Source organism: Poecile atricapillus, chromosome 2 (genome assembly GCF_030490865.1).
Source record: "Poecile atricapillus isolate bPoeAtr1 chromosome 2, bPoeAtr1.hap1, whole genome shotgun sequence".
Lineage (NCBI taxonomy): Eukaryota > Metazoa > Chordata > Aves > Passeriformes > Paridae > Poecile > Poecile atricapillus.
In genome coordinates this window covers 42,387,474-42,402,284 of record NC_081250.1, presented here as the reverse complement: position 1 = coordinate 42,402,284, position 14,811 = coordinate 42,387,474, and the positions used below count along the sequence as shown (strand labels likewise).

The 14,811-nt window shown below is 34.9% G+C and overlaps 1 protein-coding gene across 3 annotated transcripts in view; it reads right to left on the bottom strand.

The window, feature by feature from the left end:
- Positions 1–14,811, bottom strand: part of ANO10 (anoctamin 10) — a 121,396-nt gene that overhangs the window by 87,858 nt on the left and 18,727 nt on the right. For all 3 annotated transcript variants that reach the window (XM_058833333.1, XM_058833334.1, XM_058833335.1), the window contains exons 10-11: positions 14,545–14,736; positions 12,277–12,405 (exon numbers count right to left, since the gene is read on the bottom strand). In XM_058833333.1, the coding sequence (XP_058689316.1) occupies positions 12,277–12,405; positions 14,545–14,736 (321 nt within the window). The remainder of the gene's footprint in view (positions 1–12,276; positions 12,406–14,544; positions 14,737–14,811) is intronic.

Below are 14,811 nucleotides of genomic sequence, written 5' to 3'. Positions count from 1 at the left end.
TTTGAACTTCTCATTTCAAAGATTTATACCAGAATAAAATTATTTAAATACTGTAAGAGAATCCATATGAGGAGATGTACTCCTACTATTTCTTCTTCAGCATTACTGTTAACTTCTCTGGCTAGTTGAGATCTTAGTGTAACCAGAACAGCACCCAAGGGTGCTTGGAAAGCCCGATCAGCTTGCAAGACTCATAAGAACAGAACAACAAAATGATACAAGGTTCTACCCATACTCAGCAAATTCAGAACTTGCAATTCCAGCCACACCAATCCATCCAGCTGGCAAAGAATTGCAGTCTCACTACTACTGAGGAAATCACCAGTATGTTTTGTGCTACATGTAGCTCCCAAGATAAGCACCAAAATAACTAGAAATCCTAGAGAGGCAGATCCACCCATTCCTGCTGACATACTCGGTGTCAGTTTTATTTGGCTGTGACAGGACCTTCCAAGTTTACGGAACACCAGTTCATGAAGCTATTAGCATAATGGTACCAGTATCCCTTTTCCACCTGCTGTCTCCTTGGGGAGGAATATGGCTACATGCCATTCTCACTACCAGCTGTGCTTTTGACTCTTAAAGGACAGGCTGCAGTCAGAATTTAGAAGTCATTACAGTCTACTCTAACTACAGGGAGTGAAACAGAAACAGGAGGACTGACAGGAATAGTCTATAATCTGTTTTGTGGACTCCTGATTCACATGTAAGGAGATCACCCTCAAATCATGCCTATATATACATTTTATGTTTTTTAAAATAATGTAATTCACTTACTACAGAATTATTTTGTTAAACTGGCATCAAGACCACTGGGAAGATGTCACACTAATACCCATCACATTTCTTCTGCTTTGTCCTGCAATTCTTAAAATTACACAGCAACCGAAGCAGGACTGCAAAATGGAACCAATGCTAGCAGGGACTAATACTTCCAGGTGTTTTCAATATACTATAATTCAAGATGCATTAATAATTTTTCTGTTACAAACCACTCTTGATACATCATCTTTTTTCTTAAAAGCCTCTTTGAAGCTAGAAGTAAACAAGTATTTCAGTTCAATAACTTTATTTGCTAAGCTCGAAGAGTAAAAATCTAAACATTTCCTGCAATAAACTGTTTATTCTCATTTCAATGAACTCTAAAACAAGTTTGTCTCAAGATTTTTCAGTGGTTATGAACTTCTGAAAAAATACAAAACATGTTGAGATGCAGATTAACTGCAGTATCACAAACTATATTGCAAGTTTAATAAAAGATAACCTAATATTTGACATTGGTTTATCCGTAATCCCTATACCAGGCGCATACACTCACACTTTTCATTATACAACAAATCCTCTGACTAGAACTAACCTTGATCAAACACATTATGGTTTATGAATTCTCAGCAGCATCAATCTGTATCTCCTTTGTGTAATTCATTGTAGCGATTTAGCTGATTATAGGCAAGCATGAGGAATCTCCCTTGACTTCAAAAGTACTGTTTCAAGGCATGAAAAAAGCAGGACACACCTCACAGCTTCCACATTGTCACAATAAATGAAAAATCCTTATGAAAATTACATATCATTCCACTAATCTCTTCTGATCAGAAGAGTGAAAATTTGGATTGATACTTTATTCCACTGTAAGATAAAAATTCAGTGCACAAATTAAGTAATTAAGCCCAAGCTCTTTTGACATTTACTTTCCAGCATGACTCATGACCATCTTCAGCCTTATTTTAATAAAATGTTTTCAGAAAAACTATTAAAAACCCCCAACAAACTCTGCTACAGCCTTTCAATCCAGTACTGCATTTTCTTCCAAAATTTGAGTTCCAAAATCAGTTTTCATTTAAGTATGCCAGGTGGCATTTAAAAAACAAAACAAAGCAAATGGAAAAAAACGGGTTTTTTTCATCAATCCAGATTTCACAGAGCACATGATGCTTCAGAGCTTTTTTAAAAAAAGTGTTGGGAGGGTAAAAACTATAGCAACAAATTTCACTCGTTTTAAATAAAAGACCATAGAAATCATGCTGCAAGCTTCCAATAAATGACTAATTACATTTACAACACTGAGTAGGTATGTAAAAAAGTCAACAACATGAGTACCAAAGTTCATCCAGAAGGTTTAACCAGAATGTTGGAAGTTACTGCAAAGAATTTGAGCAAAAGAAAGGTAAATTCTTCAGCAATTTTCTAACTAGGAAACATGTGAGCAACAATACTACATAATTAAGACTCTTTAAAGAGGTGTTTATATCTAATCAACAATACAGAGGCTCCAATGCATTTGACTGGCTTTCTCCTGCTATTTATAGTCAGTTTTACTGATTTCCTATTCTCTATCTCTTTTCCAGATGCAGGTGTAAACCCCACATTTTCTGCCCTACCTGCTCAGAGCCACTCATTTTCACTCTTAATAATCAGAGAATACAAATGACAAAGTGTATTTTTTGTCCAACACTGCACTCAGTTTAAAAAAAAAAACCAGCTAACCAAAACATACCACATTAGAAAAAGAAATCGTAAAAAACTTTTCCTGGAGACAGAAAAAACATTGCATTCCCTAAAAAAGGAACACTCCTAGTAAGAACAATACCAAGTTGATGCTGCAAACTGCATCAGAGATAAATGTATATACAGTGGACCCCTATAGCTCTACCTATTCACAGATTCCTAGGAAAAGCCTTTTTTCAGTCTTGTGCTGGCAGCTACGGGTAGCACATTTGCAGAGAATTATTTTAATAATTTAAAAGAATAAACTAATACATTATTTACAAAACAAAACAATTCAGCTTCATGAAATGCTAAGCCAGTCTTGAAATGGTTGTGAAGCAAGAAGGCTTTGAATGTTCATACTCTGTCTTGTCATTAAACAATTACTAATCCTAATCAAGTGGAAAGTAAACAATTAATATTAATAGGTATTAACTTGGCTTTTGTCTGGACGTTCAAGTTCCAAATGCCAGCAAGGAAGTGTATTCAGCACATTCAGGCTTGAGCTGGAAATATTTACACATTAAAGGAAACTTCTTTGTGGAAAATATTAAACTAAGTGGGTTTTAAAGAGATCTGAAAGTCTGACTCTATAAGAGTTCTTTAAAATGCCTTGTAATTGTCTGCAAAGATCTGTTCTCTATTCATCCTCCCTTTGAAGTTTTGTCATTCTGGCATCCTTGCACAATCCCAGAAGCAACAGGAAAAAATATTCTTACTCTGTCTTCTCCTGCTGTTCTTCCAGGCTGACACTTCTGAAGCACTTATTATTTAAATATGTGCTCTCTTCCTAAAGTATCTCCCCCACCCAGCCTTCCTAATAAGAAAGTAATCTGGCAGTATCTACCAGATAATGGTAATTCAGGAGGAATGGCACCGTCTCAGACACATCCATTTCTGATTCTTACTGAAGAAACACAACCCTTCTGGAAAGTTCAGATCTTTTAGCTAACTAGCACCTGATACATTTGTGCCTCCCTGTTCCTACCACTACCCAGCTGACAGCAAGAAGAGAGTATTCCCTTTTTGCTATCATTGTTTCTACTAAGACATCTCCAAGGTTTTCTCACAGTGAAAAGGCATCTTGTGCTCTTAACACTCATTACAGTGTCACAACCACACTGGCAGGATCCAACTTAAGAATTAAAAATGCTTCACAGACAGAAAAGACAATTGAAAAAAAAGCACAGAGAAAGCCTATGAAAATCCAGAGTAGAACCAATACATATGGTAATTACTTATGATGCCAAAAGTTTATCAACGTTAGTTGCTTAAGTCACATTTTACTAGAGTATAATTCAAATTACTTTGAAAAAGTAGGTACATCACTGTATAAAAGCATTGCACACTTTCTCAGGCAGCTCTAGCCAGATCATTTTCAGTTATTAGACAGGTTATACTGCAAATCACCAGATTCTGGGAATTAATTTTGAAAGAGCATGACTACATAGTTGGCTGTACTAATTTACTCTTCCCTTGGCCTCTGCTGCAGAAAGGATCCTGGCCTGCAAAGACCCCTGATCTGATCTAGCCCAGCCTCCTTTGCACGCTGTCTTCTTTGAAGATAAAAATCACTTTCTGAATTGTGTCAGCAAGGAATGAACATTAAATGCTCCAGTTGGAGCAGACACAGCAGTAAAATACATCAATGCATTCTAGCTATCAGGGTTGAAAAACCTGATGCAGTACCTTGGTTTCTTGGTGTCCTACACATTACTATATAACTTTATATATTTAGTTTATATTTATATATTTTATTTATATTTATTTTATTTTATATATAACTATACTATATTTACCACATTTCAGTGTTTTTACATAGTTTGAAGAGAGCGCATGTCATTCATCTGTGTGATTATTTTTCAATTTCTAATATAGCAAATTGAGGACCTGAAAATGAAAGGGTTTGAGTAAAAAACAGAAAATAAGGAGGAACAAACGAAAATTACTCACCAAGAGGAAAATGGGAAAATACTGTTTTAACCTCTGAGACTTTCAAGAATCCATTGGACTATTTAAGCAGAGATGTTAACATGCATTTTAATTTCTATACTAACAGAAAGCTATGGAACAACTTACTTAGATCTTTGAATTTTTTAATGTTTGTTTTCATTCTGACACACTTTTAGCATTAAGCTTTATTATTCAGTGACCAAAAAATGAACAATAAATCAGAATGAATATCTCAAAAGAACCAGTAGATGGCAATAAAAAGATCTATGATAAATTTTGATTTTGTAAATAAATATAATATGTAGTAATATACAACCAGCAAAACTGGGATTTTTTTTAACCTCATTGATATGGTTCCAGTAGGCTTCTTGAAGCAGCCAGCATTTATAAAATTTTATACAGATAAATCCATGAATCTTTCCCCACATCTGAAAGGTGAGAAAAAAAAAAACTGGGAACAATCTGTTGCTGTAACTCAGAAGAATAACTTATCTAAAATATTTCTTCACTTTACATTAAAACTAAACCTACGATTTCAAGAATCTTTTGCAAAGTAATATGAATATTAAATGCACTGACATTTGAGTTCATTTTTACTCTTAAAATGTTGCCAAACAGTGAAGTATAAAAGAGTAGAATTTGTTAAGTCTTTAGATATAGTCTTTATGTAAGTCTTTAGGCTATTCAGCAACTACTGGAAATTTCTGCCAGAGTTTTCAGTTTGAACTATATTGAACTATTTTTATGTCTCATAATTTCAATTCTAGGAATAAACCAAACTGCAGTGGCTTACCTGTCTAGGAAAGAATAAAAAAATCAAATTACTATTTTGTACTGTATTAAAACTAAAAACATACATATTAGATTTTTAAAAGAGGGCTTTTAGATATGATTTCTTATGCGTATATATATTAAGTAAATGTTCACAGCTGAGGTAGAGGTATTCTAGAACAGAACATTATGCTAATTGAAATCACTAGTGCTTTGCATTAACCTTTTTTAATATTCAGCATCAGTAATGCTGCAGGATTATTTTATGCATGTATACAGCAATGAACCAAATAATTACACAATTTGTGCATTTTTCCGTTTTCCTATGTTTTCCCATTTTTACCACATGCAAGCATAGATAGGTCTCAGCTAGGATATCTGTTTCACTGAAATAAAATACTTGATTAATTAAATTACCAAGTGTTTTCCAAAAAAATGAACCATAAAGCTGTCAGTAAGGTTTGCACCTTACCACAAAACATTTTTGAAAAACAGATTTATATTTAACCCCCCAATTAATATTTGCTCATTATAAGTAAACAATCAAATATTTTTGCCTATACATTTAGCTATTAGGAAGAAACTGAAACCACACATCAAATATTTACCACTAAGTCCTCTACCTTACAGTTATATCTGAAAACTGACAAACTAGTCAGGTTATAAGTGTAGTATATATACATGCATGTCAGTATGGAAAAAACACATTACCACAAAAAAGAATTAACACATGGAAAGATACTTAAGACTGCTGCCAAAAAATTTTCAGCAGTAAGAAAGTTAAGAATCGCCTAACACTCTGAGAAACTATTTTCTCTGATTAAAGAGTAAATATGTTGAAGACAAAGAAAGAATACACACTGCAATTAGCAGAAAGACACAAGGGGATAAGCATGAATTAAAAGCACTTTTTTTAAAGTGGCACTGACAACTTGGAAAGCAGAGACTGAAAACTTGGAGTGGGCCCATTGGAGAGCCATGTAAAGGGTTGAAAACCTGACATACGAACACAGGTTGAAGAAACTCAGTTTGTTACACTTAGATAAGAGAAGGTTTGGGAGGGCAGGTAAGATCTAATCACATTTTTCCAGTGCTTAAGAGGTAGTTTTCAAGAAGACAGAGCTACCCTCTTCACAAAGATGCACAGTGAAAGAACAACAGGTCATGAGCTACCAAGTTGCACCAGAGAATTTTTTTTCTTTATTCCCATAAGAAAAAACCGTATTATTTGCCACAAGAACAATTCAACAGCACCCCAGGCTGCCCAGAGAAGTGGTTGACTTTCCCTCACCAGTAGTGTTCAAGTCTTACTTTATCAAGATAAGGACATTGAGAACTTAATCCAGGGTCCTGCATTCAGCAGAAGGTTTGGGCAAATAATCTCTAGAAGTCCCTTTCACCTGCTCTGCTCTTTATAGCTTAAACTCTGTAGCTCCTATATGCTACATTAGTATCTGGCAATAACACAGAAATAATTTAGCAAAAACACCACTTTATGCACAGCTGTTGCGCTTCAACCTTTGCACCTCTGTAACTCCATGAGTGTCAAATGATTTATATATGTGTGTATGCTGATGCAGCCTATTTTTCTGCAATTTTTTGGCAGTTCCTTTCCTACTAAAGTTGGCCCTTACATAAATGTATATTTAGCATAACTTCTAAATCCCAAACTCATGAGTTCCACATGAACAAAGCTATTTGCTCCACACATGCGGAATGCTACACCTGGTAGGACCATGCCTCACTTCCACCTGGCCAGAATGGAGTTGTGTACATTACTGCCAGGAAATAATTCCACTAGAACTGCTTTGTAAAAACTAAAATTACACAGCTTTAACTGGAGAAAATAGATTGCACTGAAATCTGCTGCAAAATATTTAAGAAGTTTTAAAGGAAATTGTAAAGGAAAAAATACATTTTGACTTAATTCACCTAAAATTGCTTCTGACCAGAAAGCAAATTCAAAATATCTTCAACTGCACGCAGGATCCAATGTTTACTAACTTTCAAATTTGTGAAGAATGCAAAGTATGATGATGCCTAGAACTAAATGATACATACCTTGTCATCTACTGGAATTCAAACTGCTTGGCTCTAGTAGTTTTTCCCAGTTTCTCTAGCACATCATTTCAGAAACAACCATCAAGGTTACTGTTGAGCTGACTGAGTGTTTGGACTACTACATCAAGACTGCTCAGTAGCAGCTCAAGGAGCTTCCAATTCTACACCAGGAGGCCTTTGATGGAAAAATACACTTAATAAAATGGAATTCTAAAGAAAAGTTGTATACCAGGCAACTCTCAATCACTTGGATTTTTGATCAGCTTTATTGACACACTATGATTTTTGATCAGCTTTGTTGACACACTGTGATTCCTGTTTTCCAGCCTTTTATAAATGGGTCATCAGCTCCTTCTCACCCAGAGAAACCAAAGTTTAAGAAAGGACTACTTCCTTTATTCCACTCCACACTTCTTACAGAACTGACTTTTCAATACAGGCTTTTCTATGAAGCTCATGAAGATCTATGTCCTTATGAGGACACCATGAAATTAAATCAACACAGACCAACTGTTTAAGCCATGTTTACTACAAATACACCACCCATTTCCCTATGCAAAGGTCCTCTACTTCATCTATTTAATCTACATTCTTCTCAAAAATCATGTTTCTAGACTGTAATGTCAGATTTTATATTACCATTATCAAGAAGGACCTTCATTACTGCTTAGTATTCCCAAGCTAATTCCCAAATACCTCATGTGATGTAGAATATCCAGGCTAAGTGCACTTCTGCAAAAAAGCTTTCCATTAGTTTACTGCACTTCTGGGCTGGATACACGAGCTGCTTTTGAAGGCTAGAACACATTCATGAGGAGCCGTACTTCACAGCTACTGCTTCAAAACACCACTACTAATGTACTACTAAAAACAAAAATCACTGCTTAAGAGTAGTAGATAGAACTGATTTCTTGAACTCAACTCTTAGAGTAGTCCTGAGACTGATTTAATTAGTGTTCCTTAAATTTATCAAAGTCCACATAAAAAAGAAACAGTCATCAGGAACAAAGCTCTTTGTCAACCATATTTCCAAGAAAAAATTTTTAAAAGGACTGCAGAATTAAGGTTACATTTGTTTTAACCTACTTCCCTAACTATGCAGAAGTTACTTCGGAGTTATTTCCTTTTTTCGTGGTTTAAATCAGTGTAGGCAGTCAGAAGTGATTTGGAGCAGTTTCACACAAGCACAGACGCGTGCTTGGAATGTCCTACTTTGCACCTGAATTCACACCAGAATTATGTGTCTATGGTGAAGTCTGAATAACTAAACACACAATGTGATACAACTATTTTAAAATTTGTTTAAAATAAAGATCTACTGTTTCCTGCTTTAAGGACATTCAGCTACTTCTTTTTGTTTGAAAACAGCACTGGCTGCAGTCATCATCCATCCATAAGTAAAGGAGGGGAGTTTCATCATTCTGCTCCTGGTTCAAATCATGTTGCCATGGAAGCAGATGTTGAATTGATGAAAATAGGTCAACTGTTCAAAAAAAAATCACTGGTTTAATACTTTAAAAAATATTACTATATTTTAGTATTTTAATGCTTGCCATTATTTTGAAATTGGTAATATTTTATTCTGTAGTATTCTAATTAACATTTACTTTGCTCAAAGAATACATATTCCCACCAAAAATGTACACAGCATCAGAGTTAAGAGTTGTTAATGGAAAAAAAATATTTTGCATAAATCAGTAGGGGCTGGGTACAGAATGCTTACAAGAATATCACATACAGTTCTTTGTTACTTCAGTAGTGGGTGGTGTTAAATGTTGCCATATAAACTGTTTCTCTTTGAAGAGTATTAGTATTATTATTAAAAACCACTACCATTTTTTGGGAAAAAAAAAAATCAGGACATCACTAATACCTATGCTTGGCTTTGACAGCAACAGTGCTTTTCTGTTTGGTTTTGCATCAAACAGATATCCAAATACTCAACTGGAGTCTCAGTTACTAAAAACTGATTAAAATACTTAAAGACAGCTAAGATTTAAGTAGGTTACCCCATCAACAGAACATGTGAAAATACACATAGCCAACTCAAAGAAATTTCTCTCTTAACATTTTCAAACTGCCTGCCAAGATGCTGTCAAAATAGCATAAACACACAGTAAAATTCTCATCTTCACCTGCAGCAAACATCAGAAAATAAAATAACTCAACTGTATGATATTTTTCTGAACCTCTACTAGGTGATCTAAAACACTTTTCTATCAACACCCTGACACATCTGAATTTTCATCTACCCTGGCATTGATGCACTTTAGATGCATCAGGTTTGTCCTAGAAGTTTCATGTAATATATTCTGTTCCTGAATATTTCTGTACAACTGAAATGCAGAGTTTATTCATTAATAACTAGAGTAAAGGTGCATGGGAATACTGCCAATACATGAGATTCGTGCTCGTTTCATAGTTCAGAGATCTTTCTTGTAGATTAAGTGATACTTTAAAGTAGAAGGGCTCAGTGGTGCAGAAGTCCTACAAATTTAATCCAGCACAAACTTGCCACAGCACTACTGCGTGTCTCCCACACACCACTGCTCCTGCCCTGCTCCCTAGTGAACTGGGTCAGACAGCTTCTCCCACATCACTTCCCTGATCTGTTTCATCACGCACCAGATAAAAAGAAAGTCCCAGTGTAACAGATAAGATGGGAGTAAATACACAGGAAGCAAAAACATCCCCATCTCCTGAAAATGACATAAATCTATACTGCTGCTGTTCATAGCTCCACAGCATCCAGTAATCCTCCTCTTTGAACCTTTTGTAATCAATGTTTTAACCTGAAATATGTACAACAGAACCTCTGATAAAAAAATTTCTGTAACATGTAACATAAGAACATTTAATGGTCAACACAATTGAAACCATTTTGAACAGAATTAAAACTTATGTTTGCTGTGTTCATTTGCATTTTTTTTTTTCAATTAAATTTCTGTATAACACGTGTTTCACTTAGGAGAATTCTTTTGGACTCTAGAAAGTTCAAAATTCGTGTTACAAAACTTTTTGCAATATTGTATGACCTGAGCTATTCTCCGTCTCTTTAAAAAACCACAACAAATAAACCAAAAAAAACCCTAGCCATACAACTGTGAAGCTGTCATATACTTTTTAAAATTTACTGAAAGAGCGCCTTTACAGAGACTGCAAAAGTTTTATATTTCATACTGAGTAGTTTTGGAACTGTTTATAACCAACCAACAACATTCCAAAAAATTCACATGGCTTGTAATGCTCCAGAAACATACTGTAAGACTCACATGTTGGTTTTGCATCTCTCTGTTTCCTCAGAAAATATATAGCTGGTAATAACAGAAAAACAATCACAAAAAAAAAAAAAAAAAAAAAAAAAAAAAGCAGCAGACTAACATATTTAAAAACATCAAGCATACTGGATACTTTTGATTAAAACTTTTTTAAATAGACCTTTTCTGACCAATGCATTATGGTATGTTCTTTCATTGTTTGGTTGTTTAGAATTTTTTTAATTAAACAGAATAGAGAATACTTGAGTTTTCTGTAATCAAATTATCTTTCCATTTCCTCTGGCTCACCCAGCATTAGCCCTCAATAGTCCTTTCATACTATATTAATTACAGATCGGTGGTCTTCACCAAAGTTGTTTCTCTATATAAGATTTTCCCCTCTCCTCCTCAGTACTAATTTACCTTCTCCCACCAAACTTTCTTCCTTTTGTTTTCTGAATCTCCTTTTCCACACTATTTATAGATAATTTGAGATAGACTGTTAAGGAGTTCCAAGAGCTACTTCATTATTATGCTGCAATTCCCATTCCCTAAAGGGTTGCATATTAGCAGAATTTAAATTTCAAGAAAAGTGCTGTTATTCTCCTTTAGTCTACACCAAGAAATGGAGGTCTGCCTAGAGATCAGCTTCACATTTAAACAGATAAAAGGGTAACACACAGCAAGCAAAGGTAAAAACAGCCCCATTTCTAAACTGTCAGGAATCCACACTGCTTACATTTACTCAGTCTGTTTTCAGAATATCACCTCTCTAGATATGTTGTGCAGTAGTGAGCTATATTGTTACATTTGATGTAACAATACATTAGTTGCTGAATTAGTTTAATATTAAAACACCTCACTGAGGTTAATGCAAATGTCCACACATGTATAATACAAGAGTGCATCATGCTGCCTGTAGACTCAAACTTCAGTCGACATGATTCATATTTACAGCTAAATCTGCAAACCTTGAGGCTTGGAAAATAAAATTCAAAGCAAGCTGATGATTCATTGCATAAGACTTAATATCTGTAAAAAGAACAACAAGGAAATATATGCTCCTGATGTACCTCTGTAAGGTGATGCACTTTAGTAATTACATATACACAATCCAGACCTTTTGCCGTAAGAAAAGTAATCCAGTTTCTAAAGCTAAAATAGAATAATGGTAAAAGTCAAGGCAATGCAATACTAGAAAGCCCTGAAGGAAAGATTTATAAGGGCAAAGTCCTGCAATATCAGTTCTGTAAAATACCCACAGTTATCCCTCCATGTGTGAAAGGGAATGACACTGATGTGCTTACTACATGGAATTAGGAGAAGATTAAACCCAAATGCTGTTACAATCACAAATATTTACAGTCATGACACATAGTTGTTTCAGATAAGCCCTACAGGATATGTCCATAAAGATTATGTAGGAAGTCTTTTAAGATATGCTGGGGTCATAACCCAAGTAAAGAAATAAACAGTTCACAAAAATGTGATTACTTTGCTTCTTGAAATAGCGCTACTAAATACTTGAAGTACATGAAGCAACAAATGTATGGTATCTTGGGAATGCTTGGGAAAGTATGGCAACAGCATTCACAGTAAATGTAAACACAGAAGAGAAATAAATCAAAAAAGAAAGACTTTGAAATACTTCTCTGATAGGAAAATCTTAATTTCCTTCTAATATAAGCTGTGAGGCAAAGTGCTTGTGTTATTTGCTACAACATGCACTGTTTGAAGTCAGACTTACCTCTACGAATGCCACAGTCAGAACAAGGTCCATTTTTGAGTCTGGGAAAAGGGCATCCACTTCTGGAGACATTCCAATCAGTATACAATTAGTAACAACTGATATTACACTCATAGTTTCAAAGGCCAACTGAAATAAAACACAAATATATTTATAGTTATGACCATTTCCTCTAACTTACTAGTCTCCAAATTGCTCTGCATATCTCTATCTTCATTAAAGCCTCAGAAGACCCATTACTTTAACTTATTTTTTGTCATCTCTTGAATTCTATGGCATAGGACTTGTTTGGCAAGCAGTCCAAACTCACCATCTTGACAAGACCACAACAAGGTTGTAACCTGAATGCATGAAAGAGTAAGCACTGACCTACAGTTGTACCTCTAAACAAATTTATTTCAGGATAAAGGAAAAATTGCAAAATCCCAAGAGGAACTAGTAGTCCTAACATTGGTTTTGGAAGTTCTGTCTGAATGTTGAGATGAAAAGATAAGAATGGTTCAGAACGCCTTTTTTAAATCACAACCACTTGAGATTTGTTGATTTACATTTAAACACATGCAATAACAAGTCTATGAAGCTCTTGCCTACAGAGCTTCCACAAGACATCTGAAAATATTAATACAGCTTAACAATTACATTTGCAATATAATGGTTACTTATTCCAAGGTCCTGTCTGGAATGAGAAAGACTGACACAGAACTGTAGTGACTGTCACAATGAATTAGCAGAAATAACTTTCTCCTTGACAAGAAGCTAGTGACTCAATTCACCTGATAAAATAATTCCAGTATTCCTTTAACAGAAATCTTTCAGCAAATACTCTTATTTCCCACGTGAAATGGATGACTTGAAAATTTAGTAATTATTTTTAATTCACAAAGCAAATTAATTTCTGCTATTAGTTAAAAAATGACACCATAGAACAAAATTACTGTACTGTAGTAATAATTTTTCAGCCTACTGCCTTGATTGAAACAAACTATTCTAGCAAAAAAAATACTATTAATACACCTGTAGCTATACTTGTGACTTATGACCACAGCCTGATTTTTCTGGTCGTTACACAACTGGTCAATGCAGCTATGCCATTAAGATGTTGGCAGCATAGATCTGGACAGAGAAAGTGCATCCCATGTTAAAATGAAATTAGATTATAATTCATACATTTTAATGACATATTATTAAAAGACTTCAGCTCTCAGTCCACTTCACTAATATCTATGTATGTGTCTAATGAATATTGCTCAGAATCCTTGGTTTGCATGTTTTTACTGTGTGTTTTACTTGAAGTTTAAGGATTTCATTTCTCACCTCTCACTTGCTTCATCTGGTAATACTTACCAGATAGCTCATTGTAATAGCAGTAATATTGTAATTGCATTGATAATAATTGTAATAGCATTGATAGCAGTAATATTTACCATTAGCTCATTGTGACCTTTATTTCCATTACATAGCACCAGAAAATCTGTTAAATAAAACTAGAATATGGATCATACCTTAGAAAGGTCGCCCAACCTTATCACACTCCCTTACAAAGCACTGCTATTATGGAATGCTAAAGTTTCTGGGTGCAACTTAGTCACTCCAGAAAACTCTGGTCTGGATCAGTTCACTGATGCAGCACACTCCACAGGCCCCAAAATAGCTGGTGGCAGCATGATTGCATGGACAAACAACTGAGGACAGAAAATGCTTAACCCAGTACTATTATTATGAAATTGTTTAGATAGACAGCAGTGTTCAGGCTGTGCAGAAAGTTCCAGCTCCTGCTCACAGTTCCAGGTTATTTTCAAATTAGTCAGCTTGAGTACCAGTAACCATGGGTGCATAGGCCACAAGCCTGGCTTAGGAATCCAATTACTTACCCATTCTTGCATTTCTTTTGAAACAGCTGCTGAGCTCCACACTTCTGAGATTGCATCAGAAGTTACCATTTCTAAAATACACTGGCTATAAAGAATGCTGGGCAGTATCTGGAAGCTTTGATTTGTTGAAGTTGCAACACAAGTACAATTCATACACAAGAACTAAAGAAAAGATCTGCTTTACTTTCTAAGGCAGCTGAAAAGTCTTGGTCAAAAGTCCCACCAAAAATATCACTGGGATATATAGTTGGATAGATGATATTCCAGGGCATTGAAAAGAACAAAGTACCTACTGAAGTTTAAAGTGGCTCATGGGACAAACACAAAGCTTTCATACTGTTGCTGAAAGTTCTTTTAAACAAATTAATAGGAAAAAAAAAAAAGACACAAAAATTACCTGCCAAACACCAATATTTGCTGTGGGTTCTGCAAATGGACGCTTGTAAACTCTGCACATCTTTAAGGCATCAGAATATATCTCTGTGATGTTGTTTAACACTGCAAAAACAGCTGCCAGTGGATAAACACATGAGAAAAGACTCACATAGCCAAACTGCAGGAACAACTCCAGGTAATCATCAAAAGTACCCTGAAAAACAGAGGAAATATAAGAACAACTTTAACCTACAAAAAATCTATGAAGAAACACAGAAATAATAATACA